Here is a 24,508-nt window from a genome sequence, read left to right as displayed (position 1 = left end):
CATTGTGAATCATCGTGAGATTATATATGTGTCTCTTGACGCTGACAAAATTTTAACCATGGTAGTTATCTGAAAACGATTAGTCTTAACTAGTTAGCAACAAACTGATGTGTGACAGGGTATGGTTTTACACCTAGAGTCAGTGTACACCTAGAGTCAGTGTACACCTAGAGTCAGTGTACACCTAGAGTCAGTGTACCCAGACACGTGAAGATCCGGGGTAGAATAGGTCTTCAGCATCCCATGCTTGCCGTAAAAGGTGACTATGTTCGTCGTAAAAGGCGACTAACGGGATCGGGTGGTCAGGCTAACTGACTTGGTTGATACATGTCATCGATACCAATTGCGTGGATCGATGCTCGTGATCACTGGATTGTCCGGTCCAGACTCGATTATTTACAGACCGCCGTCATATAGTTGGAATATTGCTGAGTGCGGCGTTAAACAACAAATCAACCAACCAACATAACAACAGTGTAACCAGGTCTTCGGGGTGGCGAACTAATCATTCATCAAGTAGACCACCCGACCGCTCCCCAACACTGACGCGAAAGCACATACCTTGCATAGGAGCTCGGATAACCCGGCGAATCTATGAATTGGTCCCTCTCCGAGGATTCTAGCTCCATAGTCCCGAAGCACCGGTTATCTGGAAAAAACATGTCAGACTTATGTCTGGGGGCATAGACACATTTAAGTGTCGGTCTGACGTTACTTGAGGAACGCGTTACAATGAAAACAAGTCACGTGTTACCTTAAGGCGACTTTAAAAAAGGAAGGTGGGTCAAACATTAATTATCGTTTTTATATCGACTCCACCTTTAATTCACTACAAACAAAATACTAAATACTAAATGGTAATACTGATAGAAAATACAGTAAATACGGTTATAGCGAACTCAAAGGGACTACTATTTTTAGTTCGTTATAACCGTAGTTCGTTATAAGCATGTATACAGCATAACTACAGCAAATAGTCGGGACTAAAAAGTAAGTTCGATATATCCGTCAGTTCGTTATAAGCGTGTTCGTTATAACCGTAGTTTACTGTACCCCTCTTCTAGCCAACATAATGGTTGCCTTTCGTTTTCTGTTTTATGTATTCACAGATTATGTATTTACTTGCAACGGAAAGGTGACGATTCGGGTACTGTACCTTCCAATGAGGAGTATTCCCACTGCACGTGAACGAAGTGCCCGGCTGTTGCTGTGATGAGCTCCACAAATAGGTAGGGGGATGTACTTGTGAAGACCGGCTGCCGAGTGAGGCGCTGTCCACAGTACTCCCCCAGTCGGGGCGATGACCGGTTGTACCCTGTGTGTTGGACGAACCACCTCGAAAACATATGTCACAAAACACACGTGGAACAAACAGTTCATGTAACTTAGAAACCTCAAAAAAATTATTTGTTTGTTTGTTTTTGCCGTTTTTATTTTCATCAACTTTACAAGTTCTATTCTTACTTACATTATCAATGCAAGTTATATCTTTATGTTAATCCACTGGCCGCGTCACACCAAAAAGACATTAAAAGATGGAACTTGTTGTTACCCTGCCTGGCTCTCGGAGATAAGCGGATAAAACAAGGACTTGTCGGCTCGGAGTCAGTATTCTGTGTCTGTATAAGCCCGAACGAGTTCAATCAGACACTCATACACACACGTGCATGCACGTCTCTATATACGTTAAATAATCTTGAACGCGACGTTAAGGCCCATTTCGGGGGCACGGGTAGCCCAGTCGTCTATGGCGCCGCAATTCGCTGTGCAGATTTGCGACCCTTGGGCACGCCAGAAACCTATGACTGTGGGTTCGAATCCCGGTTCGCCCCGATTATGTTTCTAGGTTTGTCAGCACCATACCCGTGCTCGTGGGTTTCACCGAAGTGGTAAACGTCTAAGACCTGCATCACTTCGGGCTTTCCTCCCACATTAAGCTGACACGCCGTGATATGACTGGAATACTGTTAAAAGCGGCGTTAAACACAACTCACTCACTCACTCACTAAGTCTGCTCACCTCGTCCGTGTACTGTTTACACAAACATAAAATACCAATATTCTTATAAATAGTTTGTTTTTGTGTCTGCATAAGACCATGCAGCCTACTAACCGTCAAACACCACGAAATAGTCGCCACTGCAGGGTACGCCCGGCCCTCGGACCAGGTTACTGTCCTTAAACGTTAACTTGACCAGCTTGTCCGCTCCGGCCGCCCGCAGGCGGAATGTACACTGGGTGGACCTGAAACAGAGTGAGTGAGTGAGTGAGTTGGGTTTAACGCCGCTTTTAACAGTATTCCAGTCATATCACGGCGTGTCAGCTTAATGTGGGAGGAGAGCCCGAAGTGATGCAGGTTTTAGACGTTTACCACTTCGGTGAAACCCACGAGCACGGGTATGGTGCTGACAAACCTAGAAACATAATTGGGGCGAACCGGGATTCGAACCCACAATTATAAGTTTCTGGCGTGCCCAAGGGACGCAACTCTGCACAGCGAATCGCGGCGCCTTAGATGACTGGGCGGACCTGAAACAGAAGCTCGTCTGGTTAAACGACATTTGCTGGGTCGCACTTTCTGTTCTCGGTCTCTTGTGCTATGGTGAGTGAGTGAGTAATGTCACGACAGCTAATCATGACTCATTTACCTTCCCCAAACCCTCTCACTTAACCATAACCCACCCACCAACACACTCACCCACCCACCCACACTCACTCAACTTTACTTCAAACTCTATTAACACAGGAGTTATCGGGTAGCCTAGTGGTTGGAGCGTTCGCTCGTCACACCGAAGACCCGGGTTCGATTCCAGCTTAATGTGGGAGGAAAGCCCGAAGTGATGCAGGTCTTAGACGTTTACCACTTCGGTGAAACCCACGAGCACGGGTATGGTGCTGACAAACCTAGAAACATAATTGGGGCGAACCGGGATTCGAACCCACAATTATAAGTTTCTGGCGTGCCCAAGGGACGCAACTCTGCACAGCGAATCGCGGCGCCTTAGATGACTGGGCGGACCTGAAACAGAAGCTCGTCTGGTTAAACGACATTTGCTGGGTCGCACTTTATGTTCTCGGTCTCTTGTGCTATGGTGAGTGAGTGAGTAATGTCACGACAGCTAATCATGACTCATTTACCTTCCCCAAACCCTCTCACTTAACCATAACCCACCCACCAACACACTCACCCACCCACCCACACTCACTCACTCACTCATCAACTTTACTTAAAACTCTATTAACACAGGGGTTATCGGGTAGCCTAGTGGTTGTAGCGTTCGCTCGTCACACCGAAGACCCGGGTTCGATTCCCGCGTGGGTACAATGTGTGAAGCCCATTTCTGGTGTCCCCCGCCGTGATATTGCTGGAATATTGCTAAAAGCGGAGTAAAACCATATCCACTCACTCACTATTAACACAGGCATTTGTGTCGTTGCTTAAATATTTCTAGACCAATAATTGTCACGGGTTTTTCAAATGATAGAATGTGTTATCCTATGATATCTTTATAATATGATAGCGAATTCCTTACACTCGTGCCGTTAAATCGTCTAGAAATATTTCAGCACCGACACAAGGGCATGTGTGTTGTGTCTATGACGTCCCCAGTATTAGAGAAGCAGTATTGGACGTTTACCTTGCTCCGTGGAAGTCAGGTAGGTCCATGCTGAGGAGGTCGGGCTGTACTGATACCACGATATCCTGAGTCTCCTTCTTACATCTGTACCCTGTAGCGAGAACAGTGTAGCGTACATCTTTTTAAAGAGAGGTGAGGTGAGGTGAAATGGGGTTTAACGTCGCGTCCAAGATTATTGCACTTATATAGCGACGTGCATGTACGTGCGTGTGTGTGTGTGTGGCTGCTTGTACTAGTCCGGACTGATGCCGATTTATAGTGCTAGCCCACTGAGATACCATGCCGCAGTTTAACATGGACACCCCACTCAGACACAGTATACTGACTCCGAGCCGACCAGTTCTTGTTTTAGCCCCTTAATGCCGAGCGCCAGACAGGGTAACAACAAGTACCATCTTTTAACGTCTTTTGGTATGACGCGGCCAGAGATCGAACCCCGGACCTTCCGTTCTCCGGGCGGACGCTCTACCACTAGACCACGGAGGCGGTCCTTTTTAAAGAGAGCAGTAGTGTTACAGCTGATACGGACAACACAGGGTCCGCGGGAAATTTGATTTTTATTTATTTTTATTGGCCGGGTTTTGAGTGACACCTCGAGGCCCTAGAACCAGTTCCCTTATAAGCCTAAATAGCGAAATGTTAAATAGTGAAATGTTAACGTGTGAATCACAACATTCAGAATTTTGAGTGTCGAAGAGTTAAAAATGTACTTCAAACAAAAGTCATTCGAAAATCCATCAACTTTACTGGTAACATTTAGATTAAATCAGTATCAGTATATGTGTCCCATCGAACTGTGTAGGCTTGCTGACGGGGTTAACCGCTTTAGTCATATGGACAAGGTGAAGGTCTGATGTTCGAATCCCATCACAGGACAATCAAAGTGTGTGTGGCAGGGTGGATATTTGGGACCCCCTTTAACGAGAGCAGTAGTGTTACAGCTGCCCCTGTAACATATGTGCTACATCGTTTTGCCTTGAGGTCTGTAACGAGACCGTGTGTGGCACATGTACCCTGCAAGTAATAGGGAAATATAGTCATTAGTCTAGAATCTGACTTTCAAGTCCACTGTCAGTATGGATTTAGAAGGGGATACCGAACATCAGATAATGTATTTGTTCTTCAAACATTAATATATTCTACAAAATGTAAACAGAAAAGAAAACACAGTTGCTTTGTAGACTTTCAAAAGGCCTTTGATTCAGTTGATATATCACTATTTCTAACACAGATATCAAATTAAACCCGAGGAAATGTATTAAAAATAATATCGTCACTATATCTCGTACGTAGTGAAAACTGACAAGGACATTTCGCAATCCTTGAACTCCAACATCGGGATAAGACAAGGATGCATTTTGTCTCCCACATTATTTAATAAATTCCTCAATGATCTTCCACTTTATATCAAATCTGAAAGTAATAATATAACACTTAATGGTTTAAACATTTGTCATTTGTTGTTTCCCGATGACTCAGTACTATTTGCCGATTCCCAAAAAACTACAAGTCTATTTTGAGCAACAAATAACCCAAAAAGATCAATGGTGCCAAAACTCATGTTGGTGATACAAAAATACTAGTTACGGATAGATATAACTTCTTAGGAATTTAAAGTTGAGCTATTTCGCAAGCCCCTTGCACAAAGGGAGCACAGCTCTTCGACTGAAATAATAGCGCTAAGATCGCTTTGTGTAACCGGGCCCTCCAGAATTATGCAAGATAACAGATACATTGAACATTTTATTTTAATATTCCACTTCAGTTTGTGCGCGCATCCGTTCAACGTACCAAATGTGGCGCCATTTGTGAACAGAACAGCGAAGTTAGTGTTGGAGAATTCCCGACGAATGCTTACAAGATCGACTGAAAGACTATCGGGTTTTATGATGACTTGCCCGGAAGTATTAAACAGACCTTCGGCCTTGACCTCCACCAGGTATCTGACCCCACTTCCGGCCACAGCTTGACCAATGACCAGCTCCGTCTCTTCAGGTCGGTAGTACGGCCGTCCCTCGTCCGAGCACTTGGGCTGATGCAGGAACTCCATTGTGTCAGCATCTGCGTGAGTAAGTGAGTGAGTGAGTGTGGTTTAATGGGGACCTGTACGTCACCGTGTCCAACTCGCACAAGCCTAGCTCCTTTAAATCCGAGGTGAACAGCCGAATCGCGGCATGTGAGTGAGTGAGTTGGGTTTAACGCCGCTTTTAACAGTATTCCAGTCATATCACGGCGTGTCAGCTTAATGTGGGAGGAAAGCCCGAAGTGATGAAGGTGTCGACGTTTACCACTTCGGTGAAATCCATGAGCACGGGTATGGTGCTGACAAACCTAGAAACATAATCGGAGCTAAGCGGGATTCGAACCCACAATCAAAGGTTTCTGGCCTGCCCAAGGGACGCAACTCAGCACAGCGAATCGCGGCGCCTTAGACGACTGGGCCCCCCGTGAAAGGTGCTGAAGGGCAAGGCTACCGTCATGTCGAATCCGCTACACGAACTAAGGACGAACTGTCAAGCGGCACTGACTATGTCACCACATTGCCAGGGCTGCATCGATGCACACCTACCTTATTGAAACATACCAATCCAGCACAGGTTGCACAGGCGTCAAAGGCACTGCAATTCGACGTGCAGAGTTGCTTCCCTTAAGCAAGCAGGAAACCTATGATCGTGGGTTCGATTCGAATTATGGTTCTAGGGTTGTCAGCACCATACCTGTGCTCGTGGGTTTCACTTGTAAAGTGGTAAACGTCTGAGACCTGCATCACTTCAGGCTTTCCTCCCACAGTATGCTGACACGCCGTGATATAACTGGAATACTGTAAGCAACTCTCTCTCTCTGTTGTTACCCTGCCGAGCGCTCGGGATTAAGGTCTAAACAAGTACTGGTCGGGTCGGAATGAGTATACTGTGTCTGAGTGGAGTTTTCATGTTAAACTGCGGCATGGTAACTCTCTGGGCTAGCGCGCGCAAACACACACACACACACACTAACACACACACACACACTAACACACAAACACACACACTAACACTAACACACACACACTAACACACACACATACACACACACACACAAACTAACACACTAATACACTAACACACACTAACACACTAACACACTAACAAACACACAACTCATGCACGACAGTATTTGGCGATCAACAATAAGCTGAAGCGCACATAAAAGTGGTGATGAATATACGGTAAGTCCTCTTATACGACCCGGCTCTGACGCAGCTTAAATCCAAATAAGCACCTGGTACATACTATTTAACATTGAAATGATAATTCGATTTTAGTAATTATTTCTTTAAAATCCTTAATGTCGGCCCTATATAAGCTGCCGGGTCTGGTAGCGGCAAATATAATCTCCTGGGCCCCTGTTCCCTGTTAGAGGAAATACGGTGTACCAATTCCTCGGTATTGTTTGTTTGTTTGTTAAGCAATATTATAGCTATGTGACGGCGGTTTAGAAATAGTCAAGTATGGACCATACAATCCAGTGATTGACATGATGAGCATCCATTTACGCAATTGGAATACGATGACATGCATCAACCAAGTCAGCGAGCCTGACCACCCGATCCCAAAGGGTGTGTTCTTAAGATGAACTTATAAAGCGATAGAAACGTGTACAACTTCACTGCCACTATAACAAAGGCCCTCCTTACATGAAGACACTTGTATGTAGTTGGAGCCGCAGTTGACGGCTGTTACTGATGTGGACGCCAGGACAGTGATGACCAGGCTGCTAGCTGGCCCTAGTGACCGGACTGCGGCGGACACAGGGCAAGGTTGACCACTGTAAAGGATTCAAGATATTGGCAGGTAGGTCCGGCAGCATGCGATTGATGAGTGAGTAAGTGTTTGTTTGTTTGTTGTTTAACGCCGCATTCAGCAATAGTCCAGCTATATGACGGCGGACTGTAAATAATCGAGTCTGGACCAGACAATCCAGTGATTAATATCATGATCATCGATCCACGCAATTGGGATCGATGACATGCATGAACCAAGTCAGCGAGCCTGACCACCCGATCCCGTTAGTCGCCTCTTACGACAAGCATAGTCACGTCTTACGGCAAGCATGGGTTGCTGAAGACCTATTCTACCCCGGAATCTTCACGGATCGAGTGAGTTGGGTTTAAGGACATGCTGGGTCACTCAGAACATATTGTGTAAGTACCTTGGTGGCGAGCCTTATACCTTACTTATCAATAAAATTACATTGCCAATTAAGTATACCAATGAAATCAGTAAATGATGTTCACTAAACTTCTCCAAACATTACAACCTCATACTTTTTCTAAGATGTAATTTTTAATTTCATTTGGCCGCCTTCACCTACATAATGCTGTTACATGATGTGATGCACTAATAACTGTTTACTCACTCCAGTCCGTAGGAGAACGGTACCCACATGTACACAGGGCTGAAGGGTATCTGGACAGTCGGGAAAGCACTGCTGTCGCAGTCACCTGTAACGATAAGGGTGAAAGACTGAGTCTCTGTGTGGGGGGGATTGGAGAGAGAGAGAGAGAGAGAGAGAGAGAGAGAGAGAGAGAGAGAGAAAGAGAGAGAGAGAAAGAGAGAGAGAGGAAAGAGCGAGAGGGGAGAGAGAGAGGAGAGAGGAGAGAGAGAGGGAGAGAGAGAGGAGAGAAAGAGAGAGAGGAGAGAGAGAGAGGGGGGAGAGGGGAGAGAGAGGGAGGGGGAGAGAGAGAGTGAAAGAGAGAGAGGAAAGAGCGAGAGGGGAGAGAGAGAGGAGAGAGAGGGGAGAGAGAGATGAGAGAGAAGAGAGAAGAGAGAGAGAGAGAGAGAGAGGAGAGAAAGAGAGAGAGAGAGGAGAGAGAGAGGGGAGAGAGGGAGGGGAGAGAGAGGGGAGAAAGAGAGAGGAGAGAGGGGGGAGCGAGAGAGGAGAGAGTGTGTGTGTGTGTGTATAGACAGGGCTGAAGGGTAGAGAGAGAGAGAGAGGAGAGGGAGAGAGGGAGAGAGTAATCATGATGAGATAGATCATTTGTAAGATCATTGAAGTTTCATTGTCCAAGTTTGCGTGTATCTTATGCCCTCAGATTTGTCTCCAGGGAGAATTACCCTTACCTGATGCTCTGGGCTGTCTGTAGGCCATGAGACCTAGCTGTGCTGGACTACGGGTGCCCACTCTTTTAGTGAGTCTGGTCTGAAGGAACAGCGAGCTACCAGAGCTGTACACGGCGGTAAAGCCCGTCTCCGTACACCACAACCTTATAGGGGCGCCTTCGTTGGTTGTTCCTGCAATAAGACAGCACAGGAACATACACACGTCCACTGCCATATCACTACCACGTGGAACACCAGGTATGCTGGAAAAGGCAGATGTGGGAACGAAGAAACTCTGTTATTTAAATCATAACTACGTATCTGTTCGACGTGCTCAACAGGGACGAGAAACAATACTTGCTTTAGTTATACAGGTTATAGCCGCTGTGACAGGTACTTTTGTTATATACTACTCAAAAGAGGTTAAGGAACCTGATTCTGGCATTTACTGTAGTTAATCTGTCATGCAGTATATTGAAAGTATATATCTTGGGTATGCAGTGTGCCATTTCTTGGTGCATATGTACTGGGCCAAAAGTTATGATTCTCGTATGAATCTTGGCTTTAGTATATCCTAGACAGGAGGAATTGAAATGATGGATATAGACTTGTGTTTTGTTTCTGTGTCGAGAAAGGGGTATTTAAAACCCATCCTCCTCACTAATTCGTACACCACCAACATTACCAACAACAGAAACAACAAAACTACCATCACCACCATCATCATCACCACTTGTCACCAAAATCACCTTCACCACCACCACTATCACCGCCAACATCATCATCAACACAACACATCAACACCCTCATCATCACGACGACCACCACCATCATCATCAACACAACACATCAACACAACAACACACCACAATCACCACCCCTCACCATCACCGACAACACAACCACAATCCCCATAATCACCACCACAAAACACCACGATCACCACCACCACTAACACAACCACCACCATCATCACCACCCCATCACCACCACTAACACAACCGCCCCCATCACCAACCATAATACAACCACAACCACCAATAACACAACCATCCCCATCACCACCACTAATACAACCACCACCACCACCACCACTAACACAACCACCCCCATCACCACCACTAACACAACCACCACCATCACCACCACTAACACAACCACCACCACCACCACCACCACTAACACAACCACCCACATCACCACCACTAACACAACCACCCACATCACCACCACTAACACAACCGCCCCCATCACCGACCATAATACAACCACAACCACCAATAACACAACCATCCCCATCACCACCACTAACACAACCACCACCACCACCACCACTAACACAACCACCCACATCACCACCACTAACACAACCACCCACATCACCACCACTAACACAACCACCCACATCACCACCACTAACACAACCGCCCCCATCACCGACCATAATACAACCACAACCACCAATAACACAACCATCCCCATCACCACCACTAACACAACCACCCACATCACCACCACTAACACAACCACCCACATCACCACCACTAACACAACCACCCCCATCACCACCACTAACACAACCACCACCACCAACACCACCACTAATACAACCACCACCACCACCACCACCACTAACACAACCACCACCACCACAGCTAACACAACCACCACCACCACCACCAATAACACAACCATCACAAACACAACCACCACCATCACCACCATCACTAACACCACCACACCACGACTAACACAACCACCACTAACACAACCACAATCATCACCACCACCACTAACACCACCACCACCATCACCATCACAACCACCACTAACACCACCACACCACGACTAACACAACCACCACTAACACAACCACCACCACCAACACGACCACCACAACCACCACATCACCACCTCCACCACCACTATCACAACCACCACCACTGACACAACCAACACCACCATCACAACCACCACCACCACCACCACCAACACAACCACAACCATCACCATCACCACCACCACCACTAACACAACATCACCACCACTAACACAACCACCACCATCACTACAACCCATCAACACCTCTTGCCCCGCCTAAATGCTCACCATCGTATGCTGTGATGTGGTCTGTTGTACAGTCAATGTCTACAGCCAAAGTGCCTGACACTGGTCTCAGCAGCAGCACGTGGTCTGTGTCTGTCTCAAGCAGGAAGTCGCATGTCGAGCCCCTGAAACAAAAAGCAACATCGACAGGTAGTGACGTGCCATGTTAACTCTCCGATCCCGATTTGATAAGCCTTTTACAAACACTTATTTGAGACCCTTTGCCATTCTTTGACTTTAATATCAATATCAATATCATGCATATCACTCGTAACAAAACCTTTAGGTCAACAACTGACCCTGCAATGTAGACGCCACGTCAGCCGTGACCTCCATAACTCACCACGCAATGTAGACGCCACGTCAGCCGTGACCTCCATAACTCACCACGCAATGTAGACGCCACGTCAGCCGTGACCTCCATAACTCACCACGCAATGTAGACACAACGTCAGCCGTGACATCCATAACTCACCACGCAATGTAGACACAACGTCAGCCGTGACATCCATAACTCACCACGCAATGTAGACGCCACGTCAGCCTTGACCGCCATAACTCACCACGCAATGTAGACACCACGTCAGCCTTGACCTCCATAACTCACCACGCAATGTAGACGCCACGTCAGCCGTGACCTCCATAACTCACCACGCAATGTAGACGCAACGTCAGCCGTGACCTCCATAACTCACCACGCAATGTAGACACCACGTCTGCCTTGACCGCCATAACTCACCACGCAATGTAGACACCACGTCAGCCGTGACCTCCATAACTCACCACGCAATGTAGACGCCACGTCAGCCGTGACCTCCATAACTCACCACGCAATGTAGACACCACGTCGGCCGTGACCTCCATAACTCACCACGCAATGTAGACGCCACGTCTGCCTTGACCTCCATAACTCACCACGCAATGTAGACACCACGTCAGCCGTGACCTCCATAACTCACCACGCAATGTAGACACAACGTCAGCCGTGACATCCATAACTCACCACGCAATGTAGACGCCACGTCAGCCTTGACCGCCATAACTCACCACGCAATGTAGACACCACGTCAGCCGTGACCTCCATAACTCACCAGGCAGTGTAGTCGGGTAGATCCAGCCGTTGGGGTGTGGCACCTATCTCCACCCTCTGCACCTCGCCGGGTACACACTGGGGGTAGTTCACACTACGATTCCCTGTTTACACCAAGACACACCTTGTGAGAATTAATGTTGTTTAAAACCTCAGTCAGCAATATTCCAGGTTTATCACAACGGCCTTGAAATAAAAGAACGGCCTGTAAAATGAAGGCAAGAACAGCGCTCGCTCCAAGGCATCTGAGTACATGGTCAAGTCAGAGAGCATGGCCACCAGCACCTCTTCAGACATACATGATGTACTGGTGGTCTATTCTGACCTTGAATCCCAAGGGTAGGCACGTTAGAAACATGGCTCATCCCATTATTGAATGGGGACCTATTCTGACCCTGAAACCCAACGGTAGACAATGAGTGAAAGGTTATTTGATATCATTTGGTGACTATCGTCATGTATAATTCATGTTACAAGTGACGTGAAGTCTGCCTTACCTTCAAGCGCCTCCCAGTATCTGAGAGCAAATCCCCGGCCCACCCTTGCACTGTCAGCAGAGAAGGACAGGTAGGCTGACCCCCCGGGCTCCGTCTTCACCAGGGTAGGTGCACGTCTCCCACAAATTCGATCTAGCATCTTGCCACCAGTGTCAGCTCCTGTATAAACATGACACACTGACACCGGTCACATCTAATCAGTTCCTGTATAAACATGACACACTGACACTGGTCAAAACATCTAATCAGCTCCTGTATAACATGACACACTGACACTAGTACTGGTCACATCTAATCAGCTCCTGTATAAACATGACACACTGACACTGGTCAAAACATCTAATCGGCTCCTCTATAAACATGACACACTGACACTGGTCACAACATCTAATCAGCTCCTGTATAAACATGACACACTGACACTGGTCAAAACATCTAATCAGCTCCTGTATAAACATGACACACTGACACTGGTCACAACATCTAATCAGCTCCTCTATAAACATGACACTCTGACACTGGTCACATCTAATCAGCTCCTCTATAAACATGACACACTGACACTGGTCACATCTAATCAGCTCCTGTACAAACATGACACTCTGACACCGGTCACATCTAATCAGCTCCTGTAAAAACATGACACACTGACACCGGTCACATCTAATCAGCTCCTGTATAAACATGACACACTGACACTGGTCAAAACATCTAATCAGCTCCTGTATAAACATGACACACTGACACTGGTCACAACATCTAATCAGCTCCTGTATAAACATGACACACTGACACCGGTCACATCTAATCAGCTCCTGTATAAACATGACACACTGACACTGGTCACAACATCTAATCAGCTCCTCTATAAACATGACACACTGACACTGGTCACAACATCTAATCAGCTCCTGTATAAACATGACACACTGACACTGGTCACAACATCTAATCAGCTCCTCTATAAACATGACACTCTGACACTGGTCACATCTAATCAGCTCCTCTATAAACATGACACACTGACACTGGTCACATCTAATCAGCTCCTGTATAAACAAGACACACTGACACTGGTCACATCTAATCAGCTCCTGTACAAACAAGACACACTGACACTGATCACAACATCTAATCGGCTCCTCTATAAACATGACACACTGACACTGGTCACAACATCTAATCAGCTCCTGTATAAACATGACACACTGACACTGGTCACAACATCTAATCAGCTCCTCTATAAACATGACACACTGACACTGGTCACAGCATCTAATCAGCTCCTGTATAAACAAGACACACTGACACTGGTCACAACATCTAATCAGCTCCGGTATCAACATGACACACTAACACTGGTCACATCTAATCAGCTCCTGTATAAACAAGACGCACTGACACTGGTCACAACATCTAATCAGCTCCTGTATAAACAAGACACACTGACACTGGTCACAACATCTAATCAGCTCCTGTATAAACAAGACACACTGACACTGGTCACAACATCTGATAAGCTCCTCTATAAACATGACACACTGACACTGGTCACAACATCTAATCAGCTCCTGTATAAACAAGACACACTGACACTGGTCACAACATCTGATAAGCTCCTCTATAAACATGACACACTGACACTGGTCACAACATCTAATCAGCTCCTGTATAAACAAGACACACTGACACTGGTCACAACATCTGATAAGCTCCTCTATAAACATGACACACTGACACTGGTCACAACATCTAATAAGCTCCTGTATAAACATGACACACTGACACTGGTCACAACATCTAATCAGCTCCTCTATAAACAAGACACACTGACACTGGTCACAACGTCTAATCAGCTCCTGTATAAACAAGACACACTGACACTGGTCACAACATCTAATCAGCTCCTGTATAAACATGACACACTGACACTGGTCACGGCATCTAATCAGCTCCTGTATAAACAAGACACACTGACACTGGTCACGGCATCTAATCAACTCCTGCAAAACATGACACACTGACACTAGTACTGGTCACATCTAATCAGCTCCTGTATAAACATGACACACTGACACTGGTCACGGCATCTAATCAACTCCTTAATATTATCGGAAGTGAATTATTATGATTTTACGCCGCTTCAAGCAATTTCGAACCTTGGCCTTCGGTTTAACGAGAGAACGCTTCAGCGTCAATGCTACCCGACATGACCATAGCACACCACTGAAGAGCACATGACCTAATGTCATGACCATAACACACTACTGAAGAGCACGTGATCTAATGTCATGAACATAACACACCACTGAAGAGCACATGATCTAATGTCATGTACATAACACCCCACTGAAGAGCACATGATCTAATGTCATGACCATAACACACCACTGAAGAGTACATGATCTAATGTCATGACTATAACACACCACTGAAGAGAACATGATCTAATGTCATGACCATAACACACTACTCAAGAGCACATGATCTAATGTCATGACCATAACACACCACTGAAGAGCACATGATCTAATGTCATGACCATAACACACTACTGAAGTGCACGTGATCTAATGTCATGACCATAACACCCCACTGAAGAGCACATGATCTAATGTCATGACCATAACACACTACTGAAGAGCACATCATCTAATGTCATGACCATAACACCTCACTAAAGAGCACATGATCTATTGTCATGACCATAACACACTACTGAAGAGCACATGATCTAATGTCATGACCATAACACACTACTGAAGATCACATGACCTAATGTCATGACCATAACACACTACTGGAGAGCACATATGCTTATAACGAACTTCTGTTATAACGAACTAAAATAAGTTGTCTCTTTGAGTTCGTTATAACCGTAGTTTACTGTATTACCATATATTTGATATTGTACATCTCGAAAGAAAATTGTGTTAAAGCTAGGGTAAAAGATAGATTACCCAGACAATATTTTCTGGAAACCTCTAACAAGATCGTGTAAGGCACCGGGTGAGGTGAGGTTAGGTGAAATGGGGTTTAACGTCGCGTCCAAGATTATTGCAGTAATATAGCGACGTGCATGCCTGTGTGTGTGTGTGGCTGCTTGTACAAGACCGGACTGATGCCGATTTATAGTGCTAGCCCACTGAGATACCATGCCGCAGTTTAACATGAATACCCAACTCAGACACAGTATACTGACTCCGAGCCGTCCAGTCCTTGTTTTAGCCCTTTAATGTCGAGCGCCAGACAAGGTAACAACAAGTACCATCTTTTAACGTCTTTTGGTATGACGCGGTCGGGGATCGAACCCCGGACCTTCCGCTCTCCGTCTCTACCACTAGACCGTGGAGGCGGTCCATACACAACGGAGTTACATGACACATTTTATGCGATAGAAAGTCAAGATAACAATTCACCTCGTAACACAAACGCGTAATGTATGTGCAAATCTGGTTGAATTCGTAGTCGCGGGCCCTTGTCGGTCAGTTATGGAGAAACGCTTTTAACATTGAAAGGAGGTAAAGACATACGTCTCCCTTTAAGTCCGAACATGTGATCAATTGTGTTGTGATTTCTAAACGTTTGGTTCAATTAATAAAATACCCAGTCGCTGTGGGTAAACCAGGCACTTATCGTCAAGGAATCAGTTTGATAACTCCCCAAAACGAGATGTTTAACAACACTTAATTTACCCCATATAGTGAGTGGTGGTCGGGTAGCCTAGTGTTAACGCCGCTGACCCGGGTTCGATTCCCGACATGGGTACAATGTGTGAAGCCCATTTCTGGTGTCCCATGCCTTGATATTGCTGGAATATTGCTAAAAGCGGCGTAAAACCATACTCACTCACCCGAATGAAACAGAAATGTAAATAATTTATGGGTCACATATATAACCCACCAAACGTCATACCTTTCTTCGCTGACCGGCTTATATCTCATAAACACGTCTCCTGGACGTGATGTCAAATCCCTGGGATTTCATCTACCATACCTGGACGTACGAACATAAATAACCCGCATGTCCCCTCCATAAATGACCTGGCTCTGACCTGGCTCTGATCTGGCTCTGATCTGGTTGTTCTTACAAACAACCTCAAATATTGTCTTCAATTCCCCGTTTCTGGAAACCCTTATTACGCATCGAGTGACATTTCGTTTTTGATTCTTCCTCTTCCATGACTGGGCTTTACGAAACGTTTGAAGTGGTGCTTTATAGATGTTAGAAATTATTACCGGCATGTACAGTAAACTACGGTTATAACGAACTCGAGGGGACCGCTGATTTTAGTTCGTAGTAACCGTAGTTCGTTATAAGCATACATGCAACATATATACGACAAATGGTCGGGACTGAAAAATAAGTTTGTTATATCCGTCAGTTCGTTCTAAGGGTGTTTCGTTATAAACGTAGTTTACTGTAGTTAAATGTTCTAACATTACCATTAACTGGTATGTGAAATGTGTAATGTGCAATATCATATGAATGATGGTACAAGGTTGTCAGGGGCGGTGGGATGAATACTAATGAATACTATCAATAGTGGAGGTGCTCATTTTTCATCCGAGGGTGACTAATCCAAGAGTGAGTGAGTGAGTGAGTATGGTTTCACGCCTCTGTAAGCGGTGTTCCAACAATATCACGACGGGGACACCAGATATGGAACCAATGTAACCATGTCGGGAATCGAACGCTTTAACCACTGGACTAGCCGACCGCCCCAAACTATTTAAGAAGACAACAACGACTAAAAAAATATTCCTATGCAGAACACAATTTCTTACCGGCGTATATGGTGAGGTTGTCACTGCAGACGCCGTGTGTGTCGTCCAGGTCGACGTCGACCACCTCGATGTACACGCGGGCACCTGTCGTCGCTGGGTACAGCCGCCAGCTGCAGGATGCTGCACTGAGAAGGGGATCCACGCATCATAACTGATGCTGCACGTGCTTTTACGTCAGGCTTGTAGTTAATGTATAGTTAGATACCACTTGCACAACGAGATCTTTAACGACTACTCACCATCAGGTCCGTAAATGATGACTGTGTCATCAGGCCTATAAATGATTACTTCATCATCAGGTCCATGAAATATTAATGGGTCATTGGGTCCATAAATGATTTCTGTATCATAATGTTCATTACAAAATATTTTATCATCTGGTCCATGAGATATTACTGTATCATAAGGTCCATAAAAGATTACTGCATCATCAGGTCCGCAACATATTAATTCATCATCAGGTCCATGAAATATCACTGTATCACCAGGTCCCTAAAAGATTACTGCATTATCAGGTATATGAAATATTACTGTATCACCAGGTCCCTAAATGATTACTGCATTATCAGGTATATGAAATATTACTGTATCACCAGGTTCGTAAATTATTACTGTATCATCGGGGTCATAATTAATTCCTGTACCATAAGGTCCATAAGCAATCCATGTGTGCACATGCCAATTACTACTTCCTGCACAAACAGGAATCTATACTGTATCATTATATTATACTACAGAGTCTATATGATGAAGGTGTTGTATATCGAGCAGGCAGGTCATCAAGAATTCCTGTTAATGATTTTTTGTATGATGCGGCCGGGGATTGCAGCACCGAAATTCACCGGGCAGACCCCTAAACAGTAGAACAGGGACTTAAAGACTAGAAAGAAGTTCTTCCTATAGTGGCTTCACTCACTCTATCACTTGGACAGGGAGGCGGTGTTAAAGACTAGAAATAAGTTCTACCTATGGCGGCTTCACTAACTCTATCACTTGGACAGGGAGGCGGTGTTAAAGACTAGAAATAAGTTCTACCTATGGTGGCTTCACTCACTCTATCACTTGGACAGGGAGGCGGTGTTAAAGACTAGAAATAAGTTCTACCTATGGTGGCTTCACTCACTCTATCACTAGGTCAGGGAGGCGGTGTTGAAGACTAGAAATAAGTTCTACCTGTGGTGACCTCACTCACTCTATCACTAGAACAGGGAGGCGGTGTTAAAGGCTAGAAATAAGTTCTACCTATGGCGGCTTCACTCACTTTATCACTAGGACAGGGAGGCGGTGTTGAAGACTAGAAATGAGGTCTACCTATGGTGGCTTCACTCACTCTATCACTAGAACAGGGAGGCGGTGTTAAAGACTAGATATAAGTTTTAACTGTGGTGGCTTCACTCACTCTATCACTAGGACAGGGAGGCGGTGTTAAAGACTAGAAATGAGGTCTACCTATGGCGGCCTCACACACTCTATCACTAGGGCAGGGAGGCGGTGTTAAAGACTAGAAATGAGGTATAACTGTGGTGGCTTCACTCACTCTATCACTAGAACAGGGAGGCGGTGTTAAAGACTAGATATAAGTTTTAACTGTGGTGGCTTCACTCACTCTATCACTAGGACAGGGAGGCGGTGTTAAAGACTAGAAATGAGGTCTACCTATGGCGGCCTCACACACTCTATCACTAGGGCAGGGAGGCGGTGTTAAAGACTAGAAATGAGGTATAACTGTGGTGGCTTCACTCACTCTATCACTAGGACAGGGAGGCGGTGTTAAAGACTAGAAATAAGTTCTACCTATGGTGGCTTCACTCACTCTATCACTAGAACAGGGAGGCGGTGTTAAAGACTAGAAATGAGTTCTACCTATGGCGGCTTCACTCACTTGGTATAGCTGCTGGGGTAGTTGGTTGAGAAGATGCTGGCCTGCTGGGCCGTGGCAGCCAACTCGACATGACCCTCACAGCTCTCGGCTGAAATAAACAATAACACGTTGGTTTCCTGACTCATGGCATCCATCGCCAAAGGAGAGTGGAAACTGTACCTTTAACATCGCATCCTATTTGATGAAAGGAATTATTTCGGATGCATACAACTTGTTACAAACACCCAGCGCCGTCACCCAATTGTCGTTGGCGTGAGATGACTGTGACTGATATACATTTGCTCAAAATGGTAAAATTCACATAAAGATACAAAACAACTCGGAACTCGGTAGTTTGTTGTATAGATAAACATCTGATACGACAGATATGTTATAGGACCTTGAAAGAGTTTTATCCTAATTATTCACTTGTTCTTGGGATGTCAGGGTTACATAGCCTGACAGCTGATCGGGCGTTTGAGGGTACCTTACAATGCACCTCTTGTCTTCACCCAGTTTTGTGATCTCAGGGATACATAGCCTGACAAGTGATCGGGCGTTTGAGGGTACCTTACAATACACCACTTATCTTCACCAGTTCTGTGATCTCAGGGTTACATAGCCTGACAGGTGATCGGGCGTTTGAGGGTTCGATTCCCATTGTCCATAATGAAAAAGTTTCATGTCTACTCTTGTTTGGAACATTGGACGTTTAAAGCACCAAGTCCATACTTCATCTGCTCATCAGGACTTATCAAATTTCATACTCGGTCTTACTAGTAAAATCTAATACCCTGAATGAGGTCTCACTAACAAAAAGTAAAACGTCGATAACCGTGAAGATAAACATATAGAACACACACGCACACACAACACAACACAACACACACACACACACACACACACACACACACACACACACACACACACACACACACACACACCACACCACACCACACACACACAGACACACCACACACAGACACACCACACACAAACACCACACACACACACACACACACACACCACACACACACACACCACACACACACACACACACACACACACACACACACACACACACACACACACACACACACACACACACACACACACACACCACACAAACACACCACACACAAACACACCACACACACACACACACACACACACACACACACACACACACAAAACACACACAAAACACACACACACACACACAACACACACACACACACACACACACACACACACACACACACATCCACCTGAATTTCCATGCTTAAAGATGTATACGAGATACACAACTGGCAGCCCTGGTTGAGTGATATAGGGTTGTACAGGTTACAGCGTGAGGCCAAGTCGACCGGTTCTCGTGTACTAGTTATTGTCTTTCACAGATTACTGATGAATACCATCCCCGGTTTCATAGGCTACCTACCATGGTATGATATCAGTGGTATGAATTGGTAATGAATGAATTTGTAATGTCAATGTATGGTCGAGGTAAATCGAAGTATGCATGTTATTTTGACCTTCAATGAATGTTTTTATAATATATATAAAGATAAACAGACATGTATATATATGTTTATAAGATGATATTTGGTACTGAGCAGTGTGATACGCAGGATGCAAAAAACAATACTATTTGATACATATATTCAACATTTAAAGAGCATGACGGTTTACATTAAAATTCCCTCATAATATTTTATTTTCGATATTTTTTCAGTAATGTCTTCAAATCGCAACTTTTTCACAAAGCATTCGCAATTTGTGTTAAGTAGCATCCGTGATTCATGGGAGGGCGGATTTGGCGTTCTCTGATACTGTCCGTGACATATTTGAATTCAAGGTACGGCTCCTTCTTGACGGCAAGGCAGATCTTCCTCACATTTTTCTCTCTGTCCAAGAGTTCATCACTGAAAGTCAGCGTTGCATGCCTTTCCTTTTTATCACCAATCTCTTCTGTCCATCCTTCTTGTGATATATGTTATTGTAAACGAAGCATTGTCAATAGCTTTAGGAGCAAGTAACCTAAACCTTCGGTCGAGATGTATACTATTTATCTCCATACGAAATGCATTATCAATGAAAACTGAAAGTTCAGTTAGTTTCCTGTTGGTAACATCACTCCTTATTAAGCTAACCGAGGAAAAAGGCTAAACGTGGCAATCTTATCAAGATGGCATTTAAATATATATTTTGATACTTCCCCGCATACCATGTGCCCTGGTGGATGATTGTTAAACACAAACTTCTGAAATTACCCTTTCATGTCAACCAAAGAATGATATACCCACGGGCAAGACATTACACTTTAAGCACGTAGGTCTGCTAGGTAGAGCGCAACAATAACTTCCTGTAGGTGAGGTGAAGTGAAATGGGGTTTAACGTCGCGTCCAAGATTATTGCACTTATATAGCGACGTGTGTGTGTGTGTTTGTGTGGCTGCTTGTACTAGTCTGGACTGATGCCGATTTATAGTGCTAGCTCACTGAGATACCATGCCGCAGTTTAACATGAATACCTCACTCAGACACAGTATACTGACTCCGAGCCGACCAGTCCTTGTTTTAGCCCCTTAATCCCGAGCGCCAGACAGGGTAACAACAAGTACAATCTTTTAACGTCTTTTTGTATGACGCGGTCCGGGGATCGAACCCCGGACCTTCCGCTCTCCGGGAGGACGCTCTACCACTAGACTACGGAGGCGGTCACAACCTCCTGTAAGGGTGGGATAGTTCGAATTCCAAACAAACTCACTGACACACACTCACACACATAGACACACTCGACCACACATACATATACACACAGACACACACTCACACACATACACACACAGACAAACATATACGAACACACTCACATACTCACACACACTCAAACTTTCTCACACACTTATACCACTAACATACATTCACAGACACACACACACACACACACACACACACACACACACACACACACACACACACACACACACACACACACACACACACATACATACATACATACATACATACATACAGACACACGCACTCTCTCACACACAGAAATCACAGAAACACACTCATACACATACACACATACACACTCTCACACAGACAACATACTCACACACGCACTCACACACACACACACACATACAGACACACGCACTCTCTCAAACACAGAAAACATAGAAACACACTCATACACATACACACACATACACACTCTCACACAGACAACATACATTCACAGACACACACACACAGACACACACATACATACAGACACACGCACTCTCTCACACACAGAAAACACAGAAACACACTCATACACATACACACATACACACTCTCACACAGACAACATACTCACACACGCACTCACACACACTCACCCACACAGACACACACTCACCCACGCACACACACACATATTCACACACAGACACACATATAGACACACTCACTCACGCACACACACATTCACACACACAGTCACACACACACACTCACACATACATTCAGACACAGACACACACTCACATACACCTTCTCACACACACACTTACACACACACTCACACTCACACTCACACACACACACTCACATATACACAGATACACGTATTCTCCCACACACATACAGATGTGAGATTTGAGGTTAGAAAAGATCCAGTTATGTTTGTCGTAAAATGTGACTTAATGGATCGGTCACTTGGTTGATGACGAGTACTCCGAGGTTGCGGGACGTAATAATATAAATCACTGGTTTGTCTTGTCCAGTGTCGATTGTTTACTGACCGCCGGAATATTGCTGAATGCGGCGTCATATAACATTCAACAGTTTAGATAAAACGGCTGTGCAAAACTAGTAAAAACTGATTTTCAAGTTTGGTTTTCAACCTGTTTTATCTGCGCCAGACGCTAGTGTATACGTAGACACCATCGCTTGAGGGTTCACAAATCTTAAGTGTTTGGCTTTGTTCGTCATTTGCAATTGCAGGGTAGAGTTATGGTCGTATTTCATTCGCGTTCTGTTTAGAAGGCACTGAAGCATGTTGCATATGTCAACCTCGGCTTTCACATACTCGTGTATTATAAAGCCGTATGTTTGGCCATCACTGGAGGTAGAGCTGACAACTGCCCCGTTCACAATAAATAACTCCCAGTAATATACACCGGGACTTGAATTAAGGTGAGAAACACTCGATCAATCAATGACAGAAATCCGACCTGCAACACTGTCGTGTGTATAGATGCACTGTAACGCTCTACATACACCCTGACATCTTGGTAAGCTGGTGTATATATTAAACGTCTGTAACAGACCGCAGGGGGCATTATACTCATGGCTATAGGCAAAAGTAACTGGTCATATAAACCATGACGATGTGGACTAGTATACACAGTGAGTGAGTGAGTGAGTGAGTGAGTGAGTGAGTGAGTGAGTGAGTGAGTAAGGGAGTGAGTGAGTGAGTGAGTGAGTGAGATGTTGAGTGGTTGAGTGGTTGAATGAGTGAGTGAGTGGTTGAGTGAGTGGTTGAGTGAGTGGTTGGTTGAGTGAGTGAGTGAGTGAGAGTGAGTGAGTGAGTGAGTAGTGAGTGAGTGAGTGAGTGAGTGAGTGAGTGAGTGAGTGAGTGAGTGAGTGAGTGAGTGAGTGAGTGAGTGAGTGAGATGTTGAGTGGTTGAGTGGTTGAATGAGTGAGTGAGTGGTTGAGTGAGTGGTTGAGTGAGTGGCAGGCTGAGTTAAACACGCACTGTGTCTGAAAAGAGAGGGTTCAGCCCACTGAAAACCACAAAACCCCGACTCACATTTTCTAAAACTAAATGTCACATATAATTAACTGTGGCCTTAATGTTCCCATATTTACCTGACTATCCCAATCTACATTGTGTTTATGGTTGATATCGTCATGTCATCACATGTATACATACGGTACATAACAGACTGACTGATTTGATTTCCTCGGCAAATATGACACATTAATTCATAAATTAAGTCAGAACTGACCACCACGTCATAAACGACTCACCTGTTGGCATCACGTGCACCCACACCACGAAAACCAGGGCCCATGCCACTCTCTGGAAATGCATGCTGCAGTCGAGGCAGGCCGCCTTGGAATAACGGAGCATGTAGGTCTACCCCTTTAAGTCGCCATACAAACATGAACTGTATTGTGATCCTGCTTCATCTACCCCGGGTAGGCGGGGCTGTATCTTTAACCCTTTCTAACCACGTAACCAGATTCACTGTCGTCCAAAACCAACTGCAATTGCCAGTAAACGAATATGTGTTTTAAAGGTGGATCAAAGCCTTTTCATTCCCGGGTAGAATAGGTCTTCAGCAACCTATGCTTGCCGTAAAAAGGTGACTATGCTTGTCGTAAGAGTCGACTAACGGGATCGGGTGGTCAGGCTCGCTGACTTGGTTGATGTCATCCTATCCCT

At 45.1% G+C, this 24,508-nt stretch overlaps 1 protein-coding gene across 1 annotated transcript in view; it reads right to left on the bottom strand.

The window, feature by feature from the left end:
• The window catches only part of LOC124118560 (cubilin-like), a 31,450-nt gene extending 7,206 nt beyond the window's left edge, over positions 1-24,244 (bottom strand). The window contains exons 1-14 of the mRNA XM_048393940.1: positions 24,091-24,244; positions 19,081-19,168; positions 17,199-17,323; positions 12,412-12,570; positions 11,916-12,018; positions 10,828-10,949; positions 8,740-8,910; positions 8,036-8,120; positions 7,314-7,444; positions 5,555-5,698; positions 3,638-3,728; positions 2,113-2,243; positions 1,157-1,315; positions 562-649 (exon numbers count right to left, since the gene is read on the bottom strand). Coding sequence (XP_048249897.1) covers positions 562-649; positions 1,157-1,315; positions 2,113-2,243; positions 3,638-3,728; positions 5,555-5,698; positions 7,314-7,444; positions 8,036-8,120; positions 8,740-8,910; positions 10,828-10,949; positions 11,916-12,018; positions 12,412-12,570; positions 17,199-17,323; positions 19,081-19,168; positions 24,091-24,193 — 1,700 coding nt within the window. The 5' untranslated portion in view covers positions 24,194-24,244. The remainder of the gene's footprint in view (positions 1-561; positions 650-1,156; positions 1,316-2,112; positions 2,244-3,637; positions 3,729-5,554; positions 5,699-7,313; positions 7,445-8,035; positions 8,121-8,739; positions 8,911-10,827; positions 10,950-11,915; positions 12,019-12,411; positions 12,571-17,198; positions 17,324-19,080; positions 19,169-24,090) is intronic.
• Between the last annotated feature and the right edge of the window lie 264 nt (positions 24,245-24,508).

Source organism: Haliotis rufescens, unplaced genomic scaffold (assembly GCF_023055435.1).
Source record: "Haliotis rufescens isolate VD_foot unplaced genomic scaffold, xgHalRufe1.0.p SCAF_122, whole genome shotgun sequence".
NCBI classification, from domain to species: domain Eukaryota; kingdom Metazoa; phylum Mollusca; class Gastropoda; order Lepetellida; family Haliotidae; genus Haliotis; species Haliotis rufescens.
The sequence above is the reverse complement of the archived record's forward strand: the minus strand, read 5'-3'. Positions and strand labels throughout refer to the sequence as shown.